The 23,353-nt window shown below is 36.2% G+C and overlaps 6 protein-coding genes across 8 annotated transcripts in view; 3 read left to right on the forward strand and 3 right to left on the reverse strand.

Moving 5' to 3' along the window:
* Window positions 1-46: 46 nt before the first annotated feature.
* On the reverse strand, window positions 47-922 carry LOC109603297 (mitochondrial carrier homolog 2-like). The gene has a single exon (XM_049966758.1). It carries the CDS (start codon window positions 920-922, stop codon window positions 47-49), a length of 876 nt encoding a protein of 291 aa, XP_049822715.1.
* Window positions 923-1,854: 932 nt separating this feature from the next.
* Window positions 1,855-9,193, forward strand: LOC109607403 (protein kinase C-binding protein 1). Of its 3 annotated transcripts, none has more exons than XM_049966533.1 (14): window positions 1,855-2,982; window positions 3,041-3,213; window positions 3,506-3,602; window positions 3,662-3,842; window positions 3,891-4,076; window positions 4,129-4,304; window positions 4,535-4,919; window positions 5,299-6,469; window positions 6,526-7,015; window positions 7,068-7,547; window positions 7,604-7,881; window positions 7,941-8,190; window positions 8,507-8,578; window positions 8,666-9,193. In XM_049966533.1, the coding sequence occupies exons 1-14, from the start codon at window positions 2,290-2,292 to the stop codon at window positions 8,915-8,917; spliced, it is 4,884 nt and encodes a 1,627-aa protein (XP_049822490.1). In that variant the 5' UTR covers window positions 1,855-2,289; the 3' UTR covers window positions 8,918-9,193. The 3 variants fall into 3 exon arrangements, with proteins under 3 accessions (XP_049822490.1, XP_049822491.1, XP_019879449.2); XM_049966534.1 differs by having other exon boundaries at window positions 3,906-4,076; XM_020023890.2 differs by having other exon boundaries at window positions 3,518-3,602.
* Window positions 9,194-9,240: 47 nt separating this feature from the next.
* On the reverse strand, window positions 9,241-10,579 carry LOC109607402 (SPRY domain-containing protein 7). The gene is made up of 4 exons (XM_020023889.2): window positions 10,289-10,579; window positions 10,065-10,235; window positions 9,781-10,017; window positions 9,241-9,717 (listed from the first exon to the last, which is right to left on the reverse strand). The coding sequence occupies exons 1-4, from the start codon at window positions 10,404-10,406 to the stop codon at window positions 9,620-9,622; spliced, it is 624 nt and encodes a 207-aa protein (XP_019879448.1). The 5' UTR covers window positions 10,407-10,579; the 3' UTR covers window positions 9,241-9,619.
* Window positions 10,580-10,978: 399 nt separating this feature from the next.
* Window positions 10,979-13,625, forward strand: LOC109603299 (phosphatidylserine synthase). The gene is made up of 2 exons (XM_020019782.2): window positions 10,979-11,375; window positions 12,123-13,625. Exons 1-2 carry the CDS (start codon window positions 11,209-11,211, stop codon window positions 13,252-13,254), a joined length of 1,299 nt encoding a protein of 432 aa, XP_019875341.1. The 5' UTR covers window positions 10,979-11,208; the 3' UTR covers window positions 13,255-13,625.
* A 3,385-nt stretch (window positions 13,626-17,010) lies between these two features.
* Window positions 17,011-20,140, reverse strand: LOC109603298 (dolichyl-diphosphooligosaccharide--protein glycosyltransferase subunit STT3A). Its single transcript, XM_020019780.1, has 8 exons — window positions 19,826-20,140; window positions 19,602-19,769; window positions 18,862-19,220; window positions 18,616-18,807; window positions 18,171-18,563; window positions 17,501-18,116; window positions 17,283-17,435; window positions 17,011-17,224 (listed from the first exon to the last, which is right to left on the reverse strand). Exons 1-8 carry the CDS (start codon window positions 19,926-19,928, stop codon window positions 17,076-17,078), a joined length of 2,133 nt encoding a protein of 710 aa, XP_019875339.1. The 5' UTR covers window positions 19,929-20,140; the 3' UTR covers window positions 17,011-17,075.
* Window positions 20,141-23,198: 3,058 nt separating this feature from the next.
* Window positions 23,199-23,353, forward strand: part of LOC109599848 (acetylcholinesterase-like) — a 148,370-nt gene continuing 148,215 nt past the window's right edge. The window contains exon 1 of the mRNA XM_049966408.1: window positions 23,199-23,330. The gene's annotated coding sequence lies outside the window, so the exon portion shown is untranslated. The remainder of the gene's footprint in view (window positions 23,331-23,353) is intronic.

A 23,353-nucleotide genomic window follows, 5' to 3' on the forward strand; every position in this document is an offset into this window, starting at 1 on the left:
GCTTATATATTTTTGACACTTAATTACACAACACATTTTATTGAAATTACTCCTTGGCACTAATAGTTTGTCCAGCGTAGTATCTGATCAAAAAGCTGGAGCCGCGTTTAAGTTGATTTTTCTGTGCCAAATCCTTCCAGCATTCCATCCATGTGCCGTAATGTGGCATTAACTTTGTAGAACCGGCCACTAATCCGGAACCATTGACGATCATGCAATTTGTCACTACCTGAAACGGATACGTTACAGATGTGGCCAAAAAAGATGTCGCCGGAGGCATATAAGTCTGCAACTCCTTCTGCTTCAACACAAAAGAGGTCAGGAGGTACGTTAGTGTGTTCTCAAGTATCACAAAGACCACATCGCCTAGCAACCTGGGCATCAAACCGGAAAAGAATCCAACAAGACCTTGTTGCTTGTAAATTTCATGGATGGATTCTAAGATACCGTCGTATTTGGTCTCTCTGCCGACGAACTGAGCCATAATTCTGACCGATATGACGCAAAACGGCTGGCTTACAATCACACCAGCCGCACGACATACCAATTCGCAGTTCATCGTCTTGATGAACTTTCCCAGTCTGTCCTCCTCCGTCTCGTCTTCCTTCTCATCATCCGGCGGCATTAAGTCCATCATCTTCTGAGTGACCGCCATGCTCAATAAATTCCCGCACAGTTTCGGCGCCAGGCCTCTATAGCAACCGACTATTCCGTCGATACGCCTGATGTAGTTCACATATTGGAAAATGTTGGGAAGTTTTAAAGCGGGTTTACCGAAAAAATCTCTAGCTGGTCGTGGAGGAATTGGTTCATATCCCAGTTGGATTAATACTTTAGCATAATCAAATGGATGTAATCCAATGTTCAGTGCGTAATTAGTCCAAACTGAGTTTGCCCATTTACTCTCTTTCCTTTCAGACATGTCTTAAAAACTAACTTTGAATTTATTTGTGGACATTTTTTGTTTACCTTAGCTACCCTACAGCGCCTTGCTTTGCATTTGTTCCGAATAGTTTAATTTGTTGCAATAGTGACCAACAAATGAATAACGACCAATTATATTTGTAGAAACATGAAAACTTGAAACTAATATGTCGAAATGCAAAGTATGTCGGTAAGAAACTTTTCAAGTTTTAAACGAGTAATTTTTGTAAATATTCCACATCTCATTAAATTGAAAAACAGGTTTCAATGCAAAAATCCCACGCTGTTCGTCTTCACCTACATATTTTCGCGTTTCACGTCATTTTCCTAAACCATCAAATACAGGTCAATGGAAAACATCTGTTCTCAATGAAAAACTCTTGATCTTAAAACTATTTCTTATGCACTATTCAAAAAACCGGCCAGACACACCGGAGAGGAAGTCGGCCAAAATTTGAAACACTTTCCCCGAACCAAATGTGTCCATATTCGGACGTGTGACGTAATACTTATGTGAATATGAACAGTTTATTATGTAAAAAAGGAGTCTGTGCGTGGATCAAGTGTTCGTTCACTTTCTCCTTGGTTTTAAACAGTTTATCGATTTTGTTTTTTGCATGAAAGATGAGATATTAGTATTTGTCCTAATGGTAAATTATATTTACAGCTATAGGTTAAAATATTTTAAATTCATAATCAATGTTAATTGGTACAGTTATATTTTTATCTGTGTCATCAAATTAAGGACATCAATTAACTTAATTAATTTTTATGATCATGTTATTTGATTTAATTTAAATTGAAATACTATTTAAATTTATTATATTCATATTTTTGTGATTATATAACTCAACAATTATTTTAATTAGTCAATATCAGCATATGTATATGATAGTAGTCGATCGTAACCAGCCACTTCACCTGTGCAGTAGACCTGGTTGCCTAACAAAAGGCGCGCGTCTCCCTCTACTCCAATGGGAGGTCGCCCTTTTCTTCGCTCGGAGCGCCTTCAGCCGACAATTACCGAATCAGAAATGGAAGCCCGACAGCCCCGCCATCTGTCTCCCATCCGCAGAGTGAGCCGACGTGAATTAATATTCTACACTGTTTTGCGATTTTTACTGTGATATCGTGGTAGTTTTATATTGTTTTGAGTGTCTATTATTGGTTGGTGCCATTTTAAAATGTGACCGGTGTCTTTTTTATGCTGCGAACTGTATTTGCGGAGTTCTATTGCAGGTTATGCTGTACAATTATCGTTGTAAACCGAATCTAGAAAGCTGGCTGCCAAACTAACACAAATGCCATTGAATTATTGTTTTAACTGACCATTACACCGTCGACGGACTTGGTAAGCGGACTAAAATGTCGGAGGAAGACGGCGTTGCACTTCCAGATCCGACTACATTGCCTGAGGAGGAACCAGAAGTGCAACAAGAACCTGCGCCAACGACTGAGGAACAAGAGGTAGAGCCTGAAGCGGTCGAGAACTATGTCGAAGAGGAAATAGATGAAGAAGAGGAAGAGGAGGAGGAGGAGGAGGAGGAGGATGAGGAGGAAAACGTTCCAGAAACAGAGCCTGACCAACCGGTGGAGTCCCAGGAGAGACAACAAGAGACACAGGAGGATTCCAAATCGATTCCCGACACCACTTCCACAAATGACACGGAAAGCAACGCCGACATTAGCGACTTTAATCTGGATGATAACGCCGACAACTCGCGGAGGTCGAAACGTGAACTGAAAATGCTGCTGGCACTGTCCAAGGAGGCAAATCTCAACACCAACATATCGCACAAACGAAAAACGACCGAAAACACCAAATACAAGGACATATTCGATAGTCCGAAAAGCAAGAAGTCGTCGCGTGAAGGTTCGTATCCGGTGACGGCGGAAAGCGAGTTGGATGTGGGACCAACTACAGCAGAGACAGCCCCAGTGGTCACCCCAATGAAACGGAAAAGAGATAGTATCGGCGAGCCTTCTACAGGTGGCGCCACAGATGACGTTCCCAAAAAGAACAGGAAATCTCTCAGTGCAGGATTTATCATGTTTAAAGTAAATTGTGTCAATTCATCTTTCTTATCTGTATTTTATGATTTGTTTGTGTTCACAGGAGAACAAGGACATATTCTGCTGGAGGTGTCACAAAGATGATGTCAACATTGCTTGTGAAACATGTCCCAGGTCATACCATCAGAAATGTCTTAAACAGACCATAACTGATACTGAGCACTGGCCCTGTCCAGAATGTGTGGCCATTCTCAAGGCAGAAAGCACTCAGACCAGGTGAAACTCTTACATGCTTATATTTTTTTGTTCTTTGATTGTTTGTTTTCTTTATTGAATTATTTTTGTTTTTCAAAAAGTCTGAACTGTTTTAATGTTGCATGTTATGTACATTGTTTGGCCTTTGAAATAATTGTTTATTTTTTTTATACTGTTTTATCTGTAAACATTGTCACGTTTTTGTCCTTAAACACCGCAGTTTTTGTGCTGGCGTCTATGTATAACGTTGTCAATAAAGAAAACGCAAAATCGCTTTGTTCAAAAGTTAAGAAAACTCTTAACAAAACAACAGTGATGATTGCAGGTCAGAAGCTATGCGAGGCATGGACCTGGAGCATCTGTGTAGCCTGCTGAAGTACGCTGCCAAAAGAATGATCCAATGTGGAGGGGTAAAATGATTTCCATAATATTAATAAGAAAAATTGTCTAACACTTATTTTACGTTCAGTCGGAACCCTTTTTGCACGCCGTCAATGAGAACGACTTCCCGGACTACAAGCGGTACATCATTCAGCCCATGGATCTGACCACGCTCGAAAAGAACATCCAGCAGAACATCTACGGCAGCACGCAGGCTTTCGAGGCGGATGCCAAATGGATCCTGCATAACTGCGTCATTTTTAATTCGTGTAAGTATATATTGCCTTGATGTTCATTGGATTAACCTAAGTGTAAAGGTTGGCGCGCCCTAGATCAATCGAAACTGACGTCGGTTGCGAAAACAATCCTCAAGATATGCAAGCAGGAGATGGCAGAAATCGAGAACTGTCCCTCGTGCTATCTCAACGCGAACACAAAAAAAGACACGTGGTTTGTGGAGGCGTGTCCCAAACCGCATCTTTTACTCTGGGCCAAACTTAAAGGTAAGGATAACAGCGAGGGAAGAAGAAAGATTTCGAAAGTGTATTGTTGCAGGATTCCCTTATTGGCCGGCGAAATTGATGTGCTCAAATAATGCCGGATTGGTGGACGTTAGGTTTTTTGGTGCTCACGATAAAGCTTGGGTCTCGTATAAGGATTGCTATTTGTACTCGCTGAAGGACCCTAACAGCTACAAGCAGAAACGCTACGACATCGACCAGTGCACCAAGGTAACTGTTTTTCAGTTATGAATTGAAATTTTATGTTGGTTGTTGCATGATTTTTAGTAATTTCTGTGACTTGCGATGTTTTGAACGTAATATTTATTTTAACCCACAATTCATTATTAATTTTATTTAGATTTACTAATTTCAATTTCAAGGCCTTTTTTTTAACCTCAACAAATTTATTTTGGATAATCATAACCAAAGAAAATCGATATGACATTTCCTTTTGACAGGAGTTGGACATCTACGTAAGTAACCTAAAAGCGGTGTTTGGTGAAGTGTCACTCGCGCCGTTCAAAACGCCATTGGACCCGGACGATGAGATGCGCCAGCTGCGCCAGCTGCTGCCCAACTACGACCCGGCGATCGATTACAAGGAGGTGATTCGGGGCATGCGCTCGGAAGGTCCGTACGTCGCGGACGTCAACATCTCAGCAGTCGGGTCGAACGAGCCACCGTCGGAACGGAGTGCCGGTGGCGACACCTCGATTGTGGGGTACGGCACGGACGATGAGAGCCGATCGGAGGAAGTGAGCAGGCACATGCGCCCCATGTTGATGGACGAGAGCGACGACGAGACTCCTACATCAGGCAACGTCGCCGCTCGTGACACAACAGGTATGTTTTATGTTAATCATGCCGTTCTTATTTCAACACATTTAGTTTCATTTTAGAAGCATGTTGGTTGATTCCAATTGATTTTATTAATTAGGATTGTTTCTGTTCCATGTTATTATAGAAGAGAGTAATGTCAATTACCTTATTGACGGTTGGTTGATACTTTGACATTTTAATTATTTCGTTGGTTTCAGCTAATGTCATTAATCAGAAATTAGATTTTGTTCATTGTTACATGATTGTGATCCATTTGTATTATATTAAAATAAGCAGGAATTCGGTTTATTGCTTAAAAAATGAGAAATTTTATTGAAAAACTTTTAATTATTTGTGAATACAAGATTTTACTAAAACGTTTACAATAAAAATTTACTTACAGAAAAATCACTTGTAATACGTAGAAGATCATCTGACGTTAGTGTCAAACGTTCGTCTAGCGACGATGACAAGCCAGGAACTCAACGACGTCGTAACAGTGAGATTGATATAAAAATAAACCGGACATCTGAAGTATCCAAACAAAACATCGAGGCGGACGAAGAATCTCTGCCGCTTAGCCCCAAGAAGAAGCTTAAAATCACCGATAAACTAATTAAACGTTTATCAGACGGTGACAAAGTGAATGACAAGGAGACTGACGATACCACAACAGCTGACGTAGGAACCGAAGAAGCGAAACAAGACTCGAACGAAACTGATGATACAAATACAGACGAGAAACCACCAGAAGACGACAAAATGAAGTACCCCAAAAATCCTAGAGTAGAATGGATGAAAATTGATGACGAAGACCGACCTACCAAGATCAAGATCAAACTAGCTGGTTTGACGGGCCTCGGTAGGAAATTATCAAAAGGGGAGAAACAATTAAGCCGAGAAGAAAAAGAGAAGCGCAGAAGCAAAAGCAGAGAACAATCCCCTTTAAAAGTACAACACGAACCTACCGAGGACCCGCCAAAAACTCCTAACTCAGAAGAAACAATTTCTTCACACGTCGAGAATGAAGAGACCGTTAATTCTAGTTCCATGGAAGTGAATAACGAAGCCGGTGAAACTGTAACCACGGAAGTTATCGAACCCCCTCCGTCAGTGAACTCATCGGAAGTGACCATCACCAGAAAACGCAAGGCGAGTGAAAGTCGGGAAGAGACTAAAGCGAAACCGATTAAGATTTTGTGCGTCGAAGATCTGCACAAACTGACGGACAAACCGAAAGAGAATTCGGATAAGGAGAATGCCGAAACGACACCCGAAGACATCGAAATCAAGAGCGAACCAGACAGTTCCGAGGAAGGAGATGCCGAGTATATGGAGAAGAAACGCAAGTATTTATCCGCTTTGAACATTTCGGAAAGGTCCAATGATGCGGTGAAGACAAACAGTAAGAGTAACGAAATCAGAACGAGATCCAAGACTGAAGAAAAGGCTAACAAGGTTAAAGCAAAAGACAAGGACAAAGACAAAGAAGTTAACAATGTCCATCAGAATAATGATGATGGTGAAATTAAAGAAAAACCACATAAGGAAAAGAAAAAGTCACATAATTCAAGGTATTTATTTAAAAATCTCTTTGTAACAAAATGATTAACAGTTTATGAATTTTCAGAAAGAGCGACGCATCCGACATACAAGTAAAGTCTTTTGCCAAATTGACTACGAAGGAACGCGCTCGCAAGACGTTCCCCACTCCCAACTTCATCAAAATTAAAAAGCCCGGAGATGTCTTAACCTTCACCCCAGATAAACGACTCCAGGAAAAGACCAACAGCACGGTAGCGAAATCATCCACGGGAACTGCTATTCAAACGACATCCCCCAGTCAACCTATCGTCACCCTGGCGAAAGTGCCGACTTCGATGGCTGTCACCCTAACTCCGAGCTCATCGCAACCCACCAAGCAACCACAACAACCGATGACGACGGTGTCGCTGCCCCAACTATTCGTGCCGCCTCTCGAACCGATTCGTACGTCGGTGCCGTCCAAAACAGACGGCATGAGGATGGTTTTCCTCGGGCCGCATTCTCAAGACGTTGTTTTGATACCTTCCAATCAAACCATTACATACGCAAACTCCTCCACCCCCATGTTCTCACTGGTAATTTATTTCGCCGTTTTGTCGTACATCTTTAATGACGGTTAATTTTCAGTTGCCTCCGCCACTAACGGCGTCGAACGCTGCCATTCAACTACCCATATCGACCACCACAACGTTCCAACTGCCCAAGACAAGCACCGAGCCGACTCCGGTCGTGACCCTGCAAGCGAAAGTGCCGCAAAAGCAGAACGCGGATGCGGACACTGCGACACCTCCGCCCAGCAACATCTTGCTGACCAGTTTGTTGGAGAAGCGCGGAGCCTCCGCACCGTCGTCGGACGTGATCGGCACCGAGGAGGAGCCGAACGCGGATCCTGCTACCGCTTCGGCGCAGAAGGACATCGCGAATGATATGAACGCGCTGAACTGTTTCATGCCGGAACAGGTATCGCGAGCGGTCAGCGATCTACTGTGCAGGCCTCCGCCAAAGCTGAAACCGCGACCGCCAGGCGCATTGAGTTGCAACTTCGACGAGGGCCTACCCAGTTCCGCCGGAAGGGTCACTTCCAAAATCAATTCTGTGGCTCACAAGGTAAAAAAATGGAAAACCCTATAAACATAGTTACATAAACATTTTTGTTGTTTCAGTTGGGTGACTATTTCCGAGGTTTGCTCATTGAGACTATTGAAAATTTGGGCGCCGACAACAGCCCGGAGGCTAGGATTACGAGTCTGAGAATGGAAATAGAGAATTTGAAACACAAACACGAAATAGAAATGCTGGAAATCAGGAAAAACGTCTCGGTAATAACGGAGGACATCCAGCGAGGAATCGCCGAGGAACGGGAGAGACTCATCGCTCAGACCAGAGCGGAGTGCGAGTTGGAAACTATTAAGCGAGTAGCCGAAGCAAAATCTAAACAATGGTACACTTATTTTTTAATTTTTTCGACTGGATTTTATTTAAATTGATTATTTCGTTTAGGTGTGCGGTTTGTTTAGAGGAGGCCCAGTTTTATTGTTGTTGGAACACGAGTTATTGCTCGTTCAACTGTCAGGACAAACACTGGCCGTCACACATGACAAAGTGCACGCAGAACAGCAACAGCTCTCAACAGAAACAGGCGTCGGCAACAACAGCGGCGGCGACCACTTCATCGTCGCAAAACAGGTCGCCCGCCCAACCTATAGTATTGAGGCCGGCGAATCCGCCGCCTAAACATCAATCAGTCGGGGTGAGTTACGTCCTCTTCAGCAACAATCAGCTGTGAGTCTACTGTAATCTTATCGCGTAGGTGGTTTAGATTGTGTTCGTGTATCCGCACATTGTTTAAATGTTTTGTCATGCTGTTGTTTTGATTGTTTGTTCGGTGTATTCGGACGATGGATGGATGTAAAATGATTCCAGTGTGTTTTAACGAGTGTTTCTAAGGTAGGAATCAACCTAACAAATTAACATTTAGTAATGGGAATTTTTGGGTGTGTTACTTTATTTCGAAATCTGTTATTGTGTTGCTCCCCAATTTTTTTCAACCTGATTATTACTTTCAGCGCATTATTACAAGTAAACCAACAAAATTGTACATGAACCGAGTAGGGACGCCTTCAAAAACAAACTTTAAGGTATCGTATTTTTTTTTTTGTTAGCTAGATAGTGTCGCATGATCATTCTGACATTTACTCTTTTACTAACTAGAACAATGTTAATAGCAAAACGGCAACCACTTAACGTTAGTGGAGGCGTCGCCGGGAAACTTCGAATTACGTGCAACAAATGGAGTGCCCATTTCGATGTCAGGCAAGACCATCATCACAACGCCAACGCTCCTGACGAAAATAAAGTCCGGCAGCGTCACGTTGACTACTACAAATTCGAGCAGTCCCTCTCAGAAGAGTGTTTTAAAAGAGAGTCCGAACACCGATCGGGCTCAGGTTATTTCTGATGATGAGGATTCCGAATAGTTCATATTCGTATTTACTTACTACTTTACTTGTTAGTATCAACATGTTTGCAGTTGACTGTTTGATACCATTGGTTGTATAATTCGTTTCTTTATTATGCGATTTTGTTTGTAAATAGCCTTAGATTTATAGATCTGGAATTATAATTTTGTAAAATATTTACAATGTATTTATGACTGAAACAAATCCAAATTTGATTATTTTGTTTTACTGTCATATTGATAACATGTTTAAACATGTTTATTTAATTTAATAATAAAACTGTTTTATGTATAACTGTGTGTTTAATTTAATACTGAGCTGAATTTTCATTAAAACTAAAATTGTTGTGAAGAGATTTTATTATGAGAAATACATGATATGCGTTAAATATTAAATAGATCTTCAATAATTTCAAAATTAATTGATATAAATATTCTTTTATAGGATTATAGGAAAGCTTTAATAAAATGTAATAAAAAATAAATGCACAATGGATGGAAATACTTAACTTATGTACAGTCATATCTTACATTTATACATAATTGTGGAATATTTCTTACATATACATATTACATAAGTTTTAGTTTTGTTCATTAATTCAGTACAAGTTATTTTTTGTGAATAAATAACAAATTAATACAGTCCAATAATTGTAGTACTTAAAACTACCTAATAGTAAACACATACAAAAATAAATAAATCATTTTGTGTAAATAAATATTAAAGCAATGATTGTTCTAACATAATTTTATCAAATCCTGCTGGAGGTGTATGATTGAAGTTTTCCAATATGATATCCAAAATAGCACCATCATCAACTAAAAAAGTAGCATCTTTTAGTAATTAATAATTTATTAAATATTGTTAAATTAGAACATTACCATACAAAGCAGGGTATACAGTTCCCTTAACATTTGTAATAGCATGATCAATTTCAACACCATTAACAAAAAACTTCAACTGTATGTGATCAAAGGCAACACCAATAATGTCACCTTCCTGTATGCTCTGTATTTCACCCACAGCACCATTTGAAATGTTTATTTTATACTGTTCTTGTTTGTTGTGCCTCAAAATATGATCATGACCTAAAGTCCATGAAAACTCATCCATACCACCTTAAAATTTCCATTTAATAAAAAAATACAATTATGACCACTTCTACCTTGTGTTAAACTGAGATCAGTCTGTCTAGTGGCCAATCCTACAGACCAAGACCCACTCTGTTGCACCTTGACTTCAAAATATGCTTTGGATTGTACTAGAGGCGCGTTGCCAAGAGCTGCGCCAGCTCCACATACTCTTTGGCCCCCTTTTACTATTACAACTTCGTAGCCTGTAACAACGCAATTATTATATGTATAGTTTTCTTCAACGGAAATATGGTACCCATGAAAGAAGTGTCCAATTGAATGGGATTTTCTTTGGGCAGGTGTGGAGCATTGGCATTCAACTTAAAGCCGTCTAAACAGCCTCTTAGACAACAAAACACCGAAACTGATGACATTTTACTATATTATTTGTGTACTTAACCTAGAATATTTGACAATTCCGACAACGGTAATTAAGAGTTATTAGAACTACGAAATAAGAGAAGGACGAACTACTCCAATTTTTCAATTGAATTGTGATATTTTTTATTTTCGTCAAAAATAATGAAAAAACAAACGGTCATCACTGATTTACATTTTAAATAATTTGTTTTATTTTTTATAAACACGTATGTAACTCTATAAGGTGATTCATAGAAAATATACGTGATTTTTGGTACCAACCCTTAATATTTCTCTATACCAACTCAAATAATATAGTGTTTAAGATTACAACAAACTATAGTTTGGATACTAATGAAAAATTTATATGCACATTAAAATACGAAAAATAGAAACAAATAAGAGTTTTGTAAATATTTTACTATTAAATTTACTCATATATTCACATACTTGTATTAATAATAATATTTTTTTTTAGTTTCCATATTTAGTACTGGATAATATGTAAAGACTGTATATTTCACATAACAATCACAGTCGTAAAAAATTATAAATATTGCAATATATTAAGTGTTTTACGTTATCGAAGGGGCCGAAAAAGTCATTAGCACAATATAATATAATAATAATCAAAATCGATTTTTTGATTGTGTCTAAAGCATCTAGCTGCATAACCGAAAATTTAAAGCATTCAGCATGCTCAGAAATTGATTAAATCATCACGAATTCGAGAAGTACAGCACATCATGTTAGCGTGTAGTGAGTAACATTGATCGTGTGACAATCCCAGTTTTCACAACAAACAAGGCAGTAACAATGAGTAGACAGGCTTCCACTAACACAGCCAGACAGAGAATCGACAGTTTCGTCACCGTGAACGAGAAACCGGTCGACGACATATCGTTGCAGTTTTTCTACAACCCCCACACGATCACCCTGCTTGCCATATCCATTGCTGTGGTCATTTATTTTGCTTTTGTTAGGTAAGCTGCTAACCTGTTAATTGTTTCGACTTATTTTTCAGGGTGGACATGTGGACATTCGATATGTGATGTGACACAGTTTTTCAAATCAAGAATGTTCAAAACAACAAGGACTTTGTTTTTATTTTAAACATTGAACAAATTGTTGAGATATTACATAATTGCAATTATTTATGACAATCATTTTTCAATAAAACTATACTAATTTTATTTTAATGAATTTAAGGAAGATGTGAGATAGCTTTTCATGTTTTCAAAAGATTAGTTTCTACTTTCTCATATTTTTATGTAAAGGGTTTCATGTGAACTTTGTCACTACTTGATATTTACAAGTTTACTACAATATCTATGATCAATCATAAAAATGTAATGGTTACTTCCTAGAAAGGTTTTAATTAGTGCATTAAATATAATCATGTTTGTGTAAAAGATAGGACATGAGAATGTTTATCTTAAATGATATAGTAAATGTCATGAACTATGATAATATAACTAACAAAATATTGGCAAAATATAGGCGTGATTTTTAAGATTTAATAATTTTTCATTTGTTTGTTAATTAAATGTTAAATAGTAATCACCTCATAGATATTAGAGTAGCTGTCAAAGTTGATTGAGCAATGTGGGTTACTAGTATGTCAGTAGGCGAATTTTTGTCAATCAAACTCCACCGCCCAGACAATGTAACCATAACATGTGCAATGAAACAGTGGCGCACGCCTTCTCACAGACCCTGCTCCATTTCAGGGACACAAACAATGTCGAGAACAACATCTGGGCGGGAATTGTGTGCTGCACGTTCTTCTTCCTCATCATCTCAGTACTGGCGTTCCCGAATGGACCATTCACACGTCCGCATCCGGCTGTCTGGCGGATCGTCTTCGGGATGAGCGTGCTCTATCTGCTCGGATGTCTTTTCATTCTGTTCCAGAACTACCAGACGGTCAAAGAGATATTGTATTGGTTCGATCCGCAGTTGAGGAACTTCCACATCGATATGGACAAGGAGTACGGCGTCAACTGTTCGGATATAACGGTGGAACGCCTTTGGGCGCACGTAGACGTATTCGCGCTCGGCCACTTCCTCGGCTGGCTCTTCAAGGCGATACTGATTAGGCACATGGGTATATTGTGGGCGATAAGCGTTATGTGGGAGATCACTGAAGTCTTCTTCGCCCATCTGTTGCCGAACTTCATCGAGTGTTGGTGGGACGCGCTCGTCTTGGACGTGCTGGTCTGTAACGGTCTGGGCATTTGGTGTGGCCTGAAGATCTGCCAGATTCTGGAGATGCGGGAATACAAGTGGGTCAGCATCAAAGACATACACTCGACCTCGGGCAAGATCAAAAGGGCGGTGCTTCAATTTACGCCCGAAAGTTTCACGGCAGTACGCTGGCTCGATCCGAAGTGCTCGTACATGAGGATCTTGGCTCTCTGTCAGTTGGTTTTCTTTTGGCAGACGTCCGAGTTGAATACGTTTTTCCTCAAGCACGTGTTCGAGTTGCCCGCCTCTCACCCATTGGTGTCCGTACGTTTGGGACTGATAGGGATAATCGTGGCCCCGTCGGTGAGGCAGTACTTCGTATTCGTTACGGACACGACGTGCAAAAGGGTCGGTACCCAGTGTTGGGTATATGTGTGCATAATGGTGGCAGAAGCCCTGATTTGCATCAAGCATGGACGCGAACTGTTCGAGAGAACGCAGGCAATAAATATAATCTCGTGGTTGGTGATCCAATTCATCATCTCGTTGGGCTGCGTGATTTGCTGCGTGCTGTGGAACAAGTACTTCAGCCCCGAATACACGTCGAGGGAGAACAGTCCCGTCAAGGGAAGGGTGAGAAGTTACAGCGAGGATTCGCACAGGAAAACAAATTAGTGGTCGCGGTGTTGATTTCAACGACAGGAAAATCTCAGTTTTAGTTTTTAAGTTACGATGCACCATCACTTGAGACAAGTACGATTTTTTCAATGGGAAATTTATGATTGAGAAATTATAATTATTAGAGACGGTCATTTCAAATGTTTCTAGTCAATACGGCTAGTTATAGTACATTACTTTAATGCCATACCAGATATTTATTACTTTCTGCACATGGATGCTTGTTCCTGTTTTTGTCCATGTAATAAAGTTTTTGTATATTACAAAACTAAAGTGAAAAGACAGTTAGGTTTATATTCAAGTCAAATATATTGATCATAATGTATCCACCAAAGATGTAAAGATCAAGATTAAACATTTTTTCTTAAGTATGTGTTTTATTACCCAAGTTTATCTTTAGTTTCTACATATATTAATAGTCAGTTTAATTATACATATTTGTAATGAACCAATTAGGTGGTCTAAATTTACTGCAAAACATAAATTCAAGAGGGAAGAGGGAATTAATTTAAAGATCTATCTCATTTTTAGAATGTAAGAGAATTGCTGACTCTGTAACCACCATTACACTAGTGATACGTTTATTGCTTTTTCCTAAAACGAAATTTTTAATTTATTATTTTTTAATCTAAGCTAAATATTCTATTATATAAAGGCAATTTAGATTATTATTAAATGAAGTTTTACTGTAAACACTTAAGATATTTAAGAGCATCGCTATATCTATACATAAATAACGCATTCAAATTAAATATTTTAGCATTGTATGGTATCGTATTCCAGACGTACGACATCGACAACCGACGTGTGCTTCATATGCTGAGTTGCCATTCACATTTCATTGCATTATTTTCTTATTATTCTTTACGCTCTTGTGTTCTGTGTCTCGTTTTGTGTATGCATTTATACTTTTACATACATTTTCTTTGAAATTTATTGGTAAGTAAAATAAATAATAATAAAATGTATTTATTATTATATGTTTATTTGCAGCACCATTACTTCGTTCCTGAATATTAAACAAATTTATTTTTTGCTCAAATAAAGTACCAAATTTTATAACTAGTTTATTTTAGTTTCAATATTTTTTATACAAATTTTTGAGATTTATTATTTAGGTTAGTATGCCTTTCAAATTGGAGGTCATATGTAACATAATATTTAAGATATTTTCTAGTTTTTTTATCTTTGGCTTTATATTTAAATATTTTTTCATATTTTTTTTTTTCAAAATATTTTATTCGCATCGAAGAGTATGTTTTGATCAACCAAAAAATTTAAAATTTCTTAGAGAAAATTTAATTAAAAAAAAAGTAATATTGATTTATAAGATTTTTCCTTGAAATTTTTATGATTTTTTTTTATATTGAATATCTATTTTCTTCAGGATGTTTATCAAAAATGGAATATTTTCAAAAAAAAAAAAAAAAAAAAAAATAGAAACCTAACCTATTTTTTTCAGAAAGTTCTCAAAAATATATATAATATTTTCAAACAATTTCAAAAATTTACAAAAAATAGAAAAATTACGTTATTTTTGTTTGATATCCTATTTTTGATGAACTTTCTGAAAAAAATAGGTTAGGTTAGATTAAGTTCCTATTTCTTTTTTTTAAATATTCCATTTTTGATGTTTATTGAAAAAAATAGGCATATATTATAAAAAAAAATCATTTTAAGCAAAAATCGCCATTTTTTCAAATTTAAAATTATTTTTTCTGTAAGAAATAATTAATTTTTCGATTTTTTATGGCTGCAAATACCTGGAGCCATGAATCTAAATAATTATCAAACTAATAATATTTTATATATTTTTATAAAAATAATTAATTTTATTAAATATAAAAATGACCTTTTTTAGTTTTAGTATTGTTTCCTACTATGCCAGGACCAGCCTCCACAGGTATTGTAGACCCTGCTGAAATTATAAAGCCAACATAAATATTTATAATTTAGGCATGTTTGGATTCCAAAGTATCCTAGATACCATACAGTGGATGGTTAGACTGGTTTGTTAAGAAACTCGAATAACTGTATTCCCTGTAATATGGCAATACATTTACCAAACGAAATGATTAGACAAGATATCGTTGGACCTGCAAGGGCTGCAGAAAAGCTCTATCCATTAGAAAATATTCTTTTTTTGCATTATGCCATTTGACACTTCTTCACATGCTTAGAATTGTATATTGCTGGGCAACTGAAATACCCCATATTTTGAAAAATATTAAAAGGCAAGCAAACATATCGACAGTATCAAGCCACACAATAGTTGTATGCACACAATAGTCAGGTGCAGTTTCTGTCGAGAAGTTTGCGAGAAGCATTTAGAGGCCAATCCCCAGGTTTTAGGTGACTGAGATGATGATGCTCAAGAGCCCAAAGAGATGGAAATAGATGAGTCTAAGTTTTTCCACCGAAAGTAACATCGGGGGGATATTGGGTTTCAGGATGGTGTGTGTTCGTTGGTATAGAGCGGGGCTCTGGTAAATATTACCTCGTTGAAGTTTCTGGCACAAATGCGGAAACACAGCTATTATTGAAAGGTTAGTTGGTACATTTTGATAAGCATGTGCTTTTTATGAAATTTAAGCTTGCAGAACTTCGTTTGAGTTCTTTCTTTTATAAAATATTTTGAGACTTTAATTGATATAATTTAAACAGGCATATTTTGCCCGGCACAATAATAGTGTTAGATGGTTGGAGGGTCTATAACAACATAAATCAGATTGGCAGTGAGGTATATCAGCATGAAGTCATCACCCACCAGCAAAACTTCGTTAATCCTGAAAATAATATGGTTCTTACCCAAAATGTTGAGAATATGTGGATGCAATGTAAAAGGAAACTTCGTCACCAATTTGGTACTACAGAAAATTTATTTCCTTCATACATGCATGAATTTATTTGGAGAAATACATTCCGAAACGAGGACCATTTCAATGCCATACTTAAATGCATCGGACAGCAATAAATTTTAATTCCGTATTTATTGTTTTCATTTTCTACAACAAACGCATGATATAATAAATCATATAAACATAAATTGTAATTTCTCTAAATACGATTTAACAACACAAACTGACAACAGCGTCTGAAAATTAGAAGTAAAGTGGTCAGATAGCGACGTACGTTTGGATAGATTCATACTTATCAACCTCAAACACATTACCACTTAATCTAATTTATTTTGAACAAAATTTCCGGAAGTAATAACTTTATTATTTTCAGTGGAACATCCTATATATTTTTAGATTTTTAAACTCTACACATAATTAAAAATATGACTATCATGTTCTATACATAGACCTAATATTTTTTGAGTTATTAAAATTTTGATATTGATGGTCTAACAAATGTTTGTAATGTCACCAATTTTGGAGCTGTAAAGTTTATTTTTGGCATACCAAGGACCATCCTATAAGAGGTCATTAGTAAATTTCCCAAATTTTATCCAGTTTGTTCGTTTTTTATATTTAGTTTTGTGTATTTTAAAACATCATCGTGTTTTAGCATAATTTAATTGAATATTAAATAAAATCTTTCGATTGGTATAAGTATTTCTTATATATGAAATTAATATTAACGGAGATTTTACTAAAAAAGTCTTTCGTATACGTCATCATGACATACTATAAATTTATAAGCTAATATATTTTTATCAATCCAAGAAAGTCATTAGTAGTCAATAGTCTAATATAAAAATTGTCTGAATTGATAATCAGTATCAAAAGTTAAATAACTAATAACAACTAATATTTTATATGTTTATTTTATGGAAAATTTTATACAAAAAATAGTTAAAATATCATGTGAGTTCACACTCCTCTATTGGGCAGATCTTTGACTTTGTAGATTCTAACAAGCCAATGTTCAGTTGTGTATGCTTCCTCCAAAACATCCAATTCGAAATCTTTATTACCGATTTCGGCTCCTCGAACTCTGTCATAGCCTGGTGGTTTACCTCCTGAAATATTATCAATAAAATTTGCATTTCATTCATTTACTTAATTTAATAAACAAACCTTCTGTATAAACTTTGCCAAAACGATAATAACACATCTTATACATGAGGCAGTTTAGGAGCGTTGGAGAGCCGTCCTTGTCTACTCTGAATTCTCCACTGGGGGAGTAGTAATCCCATTCTTTGATATGGGCTCCTCTATCAGTGCTTCCACCTTAAATAATTATGCAATAATTGTAACAAAATAAATAAATAAATACTACGCATGTAATAAGTTACCTATTCTGACCATCCATAAGAACTTGTTGATGTCGTCCGAGGAATAGCCAGTCAAACCTCCAAATATTACCAACACATAATCCACATCCAGCTCCCTCATGATTTCATAAGCCTTTTCTTCAGAACTAGCCATAGCCTGACCGACGCGACTAATATGCGTGTTGTTCCAAGTATTGTTATCAACTAAAATGGTTCTATTTGCCATGGCAGTGATTTGGTACCCGTAATCCCACCAGGACATAATTCTGGCATCTTCTGGTGTATTCATCTTCAACCAGTAGTACGCTTCACGGAAGTCATCGAAGATAATCCTTCCACCATCATGGGATCTGGCACTCAATACTATGCTAGGTGAGCTGTAAGCTTCAGAAGTAACCCAAGTGCAATGGAAACTATAGGAAATAAGCAGGACTGTTATAATGGTGACGAAAATAAAGGACGTCTCTTTGCGCAAAACGGGGTTTGAGTCGTGTCTTTTGTTTTTCTTTAATTCCGATGGTTTAGTGGATCCTGAGTCGACGTTCTTCATGAACTTGGAAAGGAGGTGGGAAACAGCAATGCCGCTCAAAATGCACATTATAGGCGCAAGGACGAGCATTAATCTTACCATTACGCCCTAAGACGTTAACAAAATTATATTAAATTACATTTAATAGACAAATTTACTTACGGCGAAATAAATGCTGGTAACTCCGTACAAAATGATGAAAATGTTAGAATCAGTTAGTTGCTTAAAGCAAAAGTAGAGTCCGGCGGGGAAGAGAAATACTAGAATTTGCAAGTCAAAATAAAATGAGCTCCAAGATGTTGGTTGATGCTCAGAAACACTGGCAATAATTGGAATGTGGTTCTTGGCATATGATGGATCCAGGAGTGAGTAAAATCTTCCAGTCCATGGAGAAATTTTTCCTGACAAAGTCAATACACCACCAACCAACACAACCAAAATTCCTACTGTGTACATTAGGAAATTATAGAGGGTTTCAAAGTCATCCTTAGAAACTCTACTTCTCACATAGTCCACAAATGCTACAATTTGACATAATCCAAAGACACCCAAGGCCTACAAATTTGATATTAGTATCAACAATTTTTACGTTATCATTAAAACCTACCAACATGTGTTCAGAACTTTGAACTGGTTGGAACCCAACAAATGATATTTGCATTGACAAAATAGTTCCCACACAGTATAAGGTGCTGTAAGCAATATATATCCTGTGTGAAAATCTTCCAGTTGCCATAAGAGTTAGTACATGAATTGGAATCAAGTTAATTAAAAACACATAACCACCCCAAGATGAAACCTACAACAAAACCACAAATAATATTGTCCCAGCAATTTGTTCTCTTTCACAAACCATGTAAAAGTAAGCAAGAGCTGACAAAGTTCCCCAGAATATTGTACCAGTCTTCACAGCCTTAATCCAGGTGTAATAGGTGAATAACATACAAAATATGGCAATACCCTCGTTGTCGTAACTTCCAGCGACGGAACGGCTAATGTAACCAGGTACAATTGCAACCATGGCCGCGGCCACTAAACCGGCACCTTCGTTTTTGACTTCCTTCGTTAGAAGGTATGTGATGATGGTAGTGAATGATGAAAACAGTGGGGCCAGAAACACGCACACATTTCTGATATCAATTGAAATGTTTAAGAGCCAACAAAGGTGGTAAAATGCGGCAGATGTTACCATAAGACCAGGGTAAATTGTGCCTAAAAATATTACATATTTAGAATGAAATATTTCATTTAAATTTACATTCAACAGAAACAATTTCAAATGATTATAATTTCAGGGAACTTAGAGGTCAAATTTATAACGTTCAATAATACTTAATTTAGCTTGTCTATTGCAATATTTTCAATAATAATGCAAGTGCTTTTGACTAAATAAGACATGCTATAAAACTGCATTTAAAAAAGTTTAAAAACTTGTTTAGAAGTAACAAACTAAATAATATAAAGTTCCTTTAAAATTTATACCTAGCAGTTAATTTTATGTAGATAGTTAGGAACTTATCAATACTATTATTTTAACAATTTTCAATTATCTAAATTGCCTATTGTTTATCAACATATTTATTGTAAACTAACCTCCGATAATTCTTCCAAGTGGATACCATGCTCTATCATCAAACCAATTATGAAATGAATAGAAGCCTTGTTCAGCAAGGTACTTGGTGGTTCTGTAGTTGAAATACGGATCAAATTCATGGATAACGCTCTCAAATCTTAACACAGAGAACAATCTTGTGGCAAAAGCTGTAAAACCAATATTTATTTCATTCATTCAATTCATTTTAAGTGAAAAAACTTACAGAGAATTGCAGCTAAAGTTAAAATAGAGAGAGTCAAGAGAGTTTCTTGTTTTTCTGCGTTTTCCACCTGCGGAGCGGTTTTTTCGGCCTTTTTCGCAAACATTTTTCTATATATCTATAAATTACACCCACCAGGATTTACTCGGACTACATGAAAATAACGATCACACACAAGTATTAACTTATTCGCATAAAACCGGAGTAATTTAGACGGAAAACGAATTTACTTCCGATTCAGTATTTGTTCTATTTGTTTTTAAATTTATCACCCGGTTTTATTTTACGGAAATCATTTTGTGCTGTCACGTCACCCAACCAAACACCGGCACACCTAGGGACTTTTGTGGAGGAGTTCTACTAGTGGCAAAACACTAGGTGTAATGTTGGTTGCATATTTCCGCTTTGAGAAGCATCATATACGAGGGTTACTTAAAATGTTAAATGTCCGTACCTGTAAAATAACAGGCAAATTAGGAAATTAACATTAACATGGCTTAATTGTATAAAATTTTTATTTACATTTAAAGGTATTAGTTTTTAATCCTCTTTGGTATTTGAATATAACAAAAAAAAAAAAAATAAAGATAAAAAACAAGAAATAATATTTACTCCTTTAGGAAAGCACTAATTATAATGATTGCGTTATTAACAATTGATTCATAAGTTGTTATCTTATAAAGTCAGCTGAAAATGTATAAAATATTTTTTGTTCTTAATATTTTTTATATAATTTTTTAATTAAACATTTAAAAGTATAAATTATACATTTTTTATATAAAAAGTTTTCTTTTTTTACTAACTAATTTTTAAAATTATATTTTGTAATTTGATAATTTTTAAATTTTAATACAATGTGTCCTGTTATAACATTTCTGTAACTTTTTTTTGTTTGTAATTTGATTTTATTGAATAATGATTCAAAATAAAGACACTATGAAATTTTTCTCATTTAGAAAAAATCTATTATAATCCGACCAAGGAGCATTATAATAATTTTTATAGCCAAAAGTTGAAAAATCTTGAGTAAGACATTTATTTATTAAAATATTAATAATAAATTAATGATGCAAACTTAAGTGAATAGTATTGAATACAACAAATCTACAATAAAATTAAAACTTTCATTTTTCTTAAGAATCTATTTATTTCTAAAGAATATCAAATAGAGACTTAATATATCAAACTGATTGTGAGAATTAATATGATAAGTCATTATCTGACATTTTTATATATTTTTCACATGGTTTAGGTATAAAAAGAGATTAATTCATAATAAAAATATTTATTTCTGTCGCAGGTTTATTACCACACGTGGTATGTACTTATGACAACATATGAAATTGAATGACGCATATGTTTTATAAAAATTACCCTAATCAATTTTTCCTGATATTTTATTATAAAAAATGTTATAATAGAACTCTAGGTAGGAAATATAGGAATTTGTGGCGGCCAGAGAAATAGCACACACTATTTAATGTTAATGTTAATGTGCACCTGTAATTAAATGCTATCGAAATATTTCTGCTTAAATTAAATTCTAAACATAATAAATGTTCTCAAAAATGAGATAAATTTAAAAATATGTTTATTAAATAATTTATATGTGTTCGTTATAACTATCTGTAAATGGTGAGGCAAAGATTCAGTGAAATATCGGTAATGGTCGTTTGAAATTAAATTTCATGGCTCTAATTAATAACCATAATTCATCTAAATTTGATGGTTTTTGATGTTTTAATCTAGACTACATGGCGTTTCATTATATTTAGTTCCGGAGTTTACGCTGTCCAATGGAGACTCATCATTTTTATCCTTTGACCAACTTCGAACAATTTTGGATGAATACTTTGTATCATTATCATGCATAAAAGTACATGTAATTGGTAACTTATTGTTGGCAAATGGTTTCATTGCATCTTTCATGGAGTCTTTATATCGAAACGGTCCATTTTACTAATAATTTTTTTTGTAATGGTCTTATACCATGTCAAGGAAAGAAACGCCAAACCAAAACTTTTCCTCCACAGTGTTTCAAAGTTTTTGTAGTGTATCTGGGATCCAAATTTGATCAGGAGGACAATGAATGTATTTTTTATCATCTGATTTTGTTCTCTTGAACATGGATTCATTACTTCAAAGTAGCGTTTTACTCGAGACTTCAAGTCGTTCCATATCATTGCTATTGGATTTAGATCCGATCTTTACGCTGGTCAATCGAGAAATTCAGTATGATCTGATTATCTTTATCTTACATAAAAATCCATGTAACTGGTAAATTATCGTTTCCAAATGATTCTATTACAAAACATTTCTAAACATAAAACGATACCGATGGAAATGTTTCCTCTACCGTGTTTCAAATTTTTGAGGTGGATCAAGGGTCCAAAGTGTTATTTGGAAGGCGACGAAAGTATTGTTTTTCAACTGATCTTATTCTACTGAACTTTGTCACTCCAAAATAGTTTTTGCCAAGACTCTGGAGGATAATTATAATATTTTTGTGCAAATTTTAAGTCTTCTTAGAATATTCTAGACACACTAGACTGTGTGTGTGACTCAATTAATTCATTTTCGTTTAGTGATTTTTCCAATTTGTCTGTATCTATAAAATTAATTTGTTTTTTTATTAAGTTTTCTTATTGTATTTTCAAATGAATGTGTTGTTTTATATTTGTTAATAACAATGTAAACTATTTTTAGGGACATTTCAATCGATATTAGCAATATTTGGATCTTGCTCAAATGTGTGACAAAAAAGGCAAAAGGTTGCAGCAACTTTGCTGCTTTTCTTTCAACTTTCTTCTTCATTAAATATACAAATAAAAAATTCTTTAAACATGCATATTTTTTATTTATACTTGTTATTCTCATTATTACAAAATTACAAAAGAATGTTGGAGTGTATTTTAAAAAATGAGCAGCTTATTACAAACTATGCAAAAAAACAACAACGCCGATGAACTCGGCGAACGCATCCTGCGGCAATCGGAGTTCAAACGAATTCGAACAAGAGTGAAATGTTAATTCCGCCCCCCATACCCATCCCCCACACTAGTGCCGGCCTCGTTTTCACCTGCGTCCCGTTTTTTGGTTATTCCCACAGTCCAGGCGACCAGGCAGGCAGGACACGCAGAAGGTGCGCGTCAGCAAAAGATCGCAGGACCTCGCAGGAGGGTAACTACTGCCGAAAGCCCGCATAGCGGCGTCACAGCGAAGACACCCGCCACACAGAGTGAGCTTGATAAGCCGGGAGCGGGAACCCGCGTACGCAAAATCAAGTGCGGCCGTGCCGTGTGACGTAACACGGGCACCGGGACGATTGTGCCAGTATAGCGACAGTTTCAGTGTGAGCGCTACTATCCGCCGACAGCGAGCCTCCTGAACTCACTAACTCACTCACTTATTTGCCTATCATGTATGGTAGACCTGGTATTTGTTGGTGATTGCTTGTGTGCTGTGACTTTAGACACTTGAATTTTTGGAAAAGTCAACTGGGAAGCTGGTGAGTGGCACGGTACTTTCTAA

This window comes from Aethina tumida, chromosome 4, assembly GCF_024364675.1.
Source record: "Aethina tumida isolate Nest 87 chromosome 4, icAetTumi1.1, whole genome shotgun sequence".
NCBI classification, from domain to species: Eukaryota; Metazoa; Arthropoda; class Insecta; order Coleoptera; family Nitidulidae; genus Aethina; species Aethina tumida.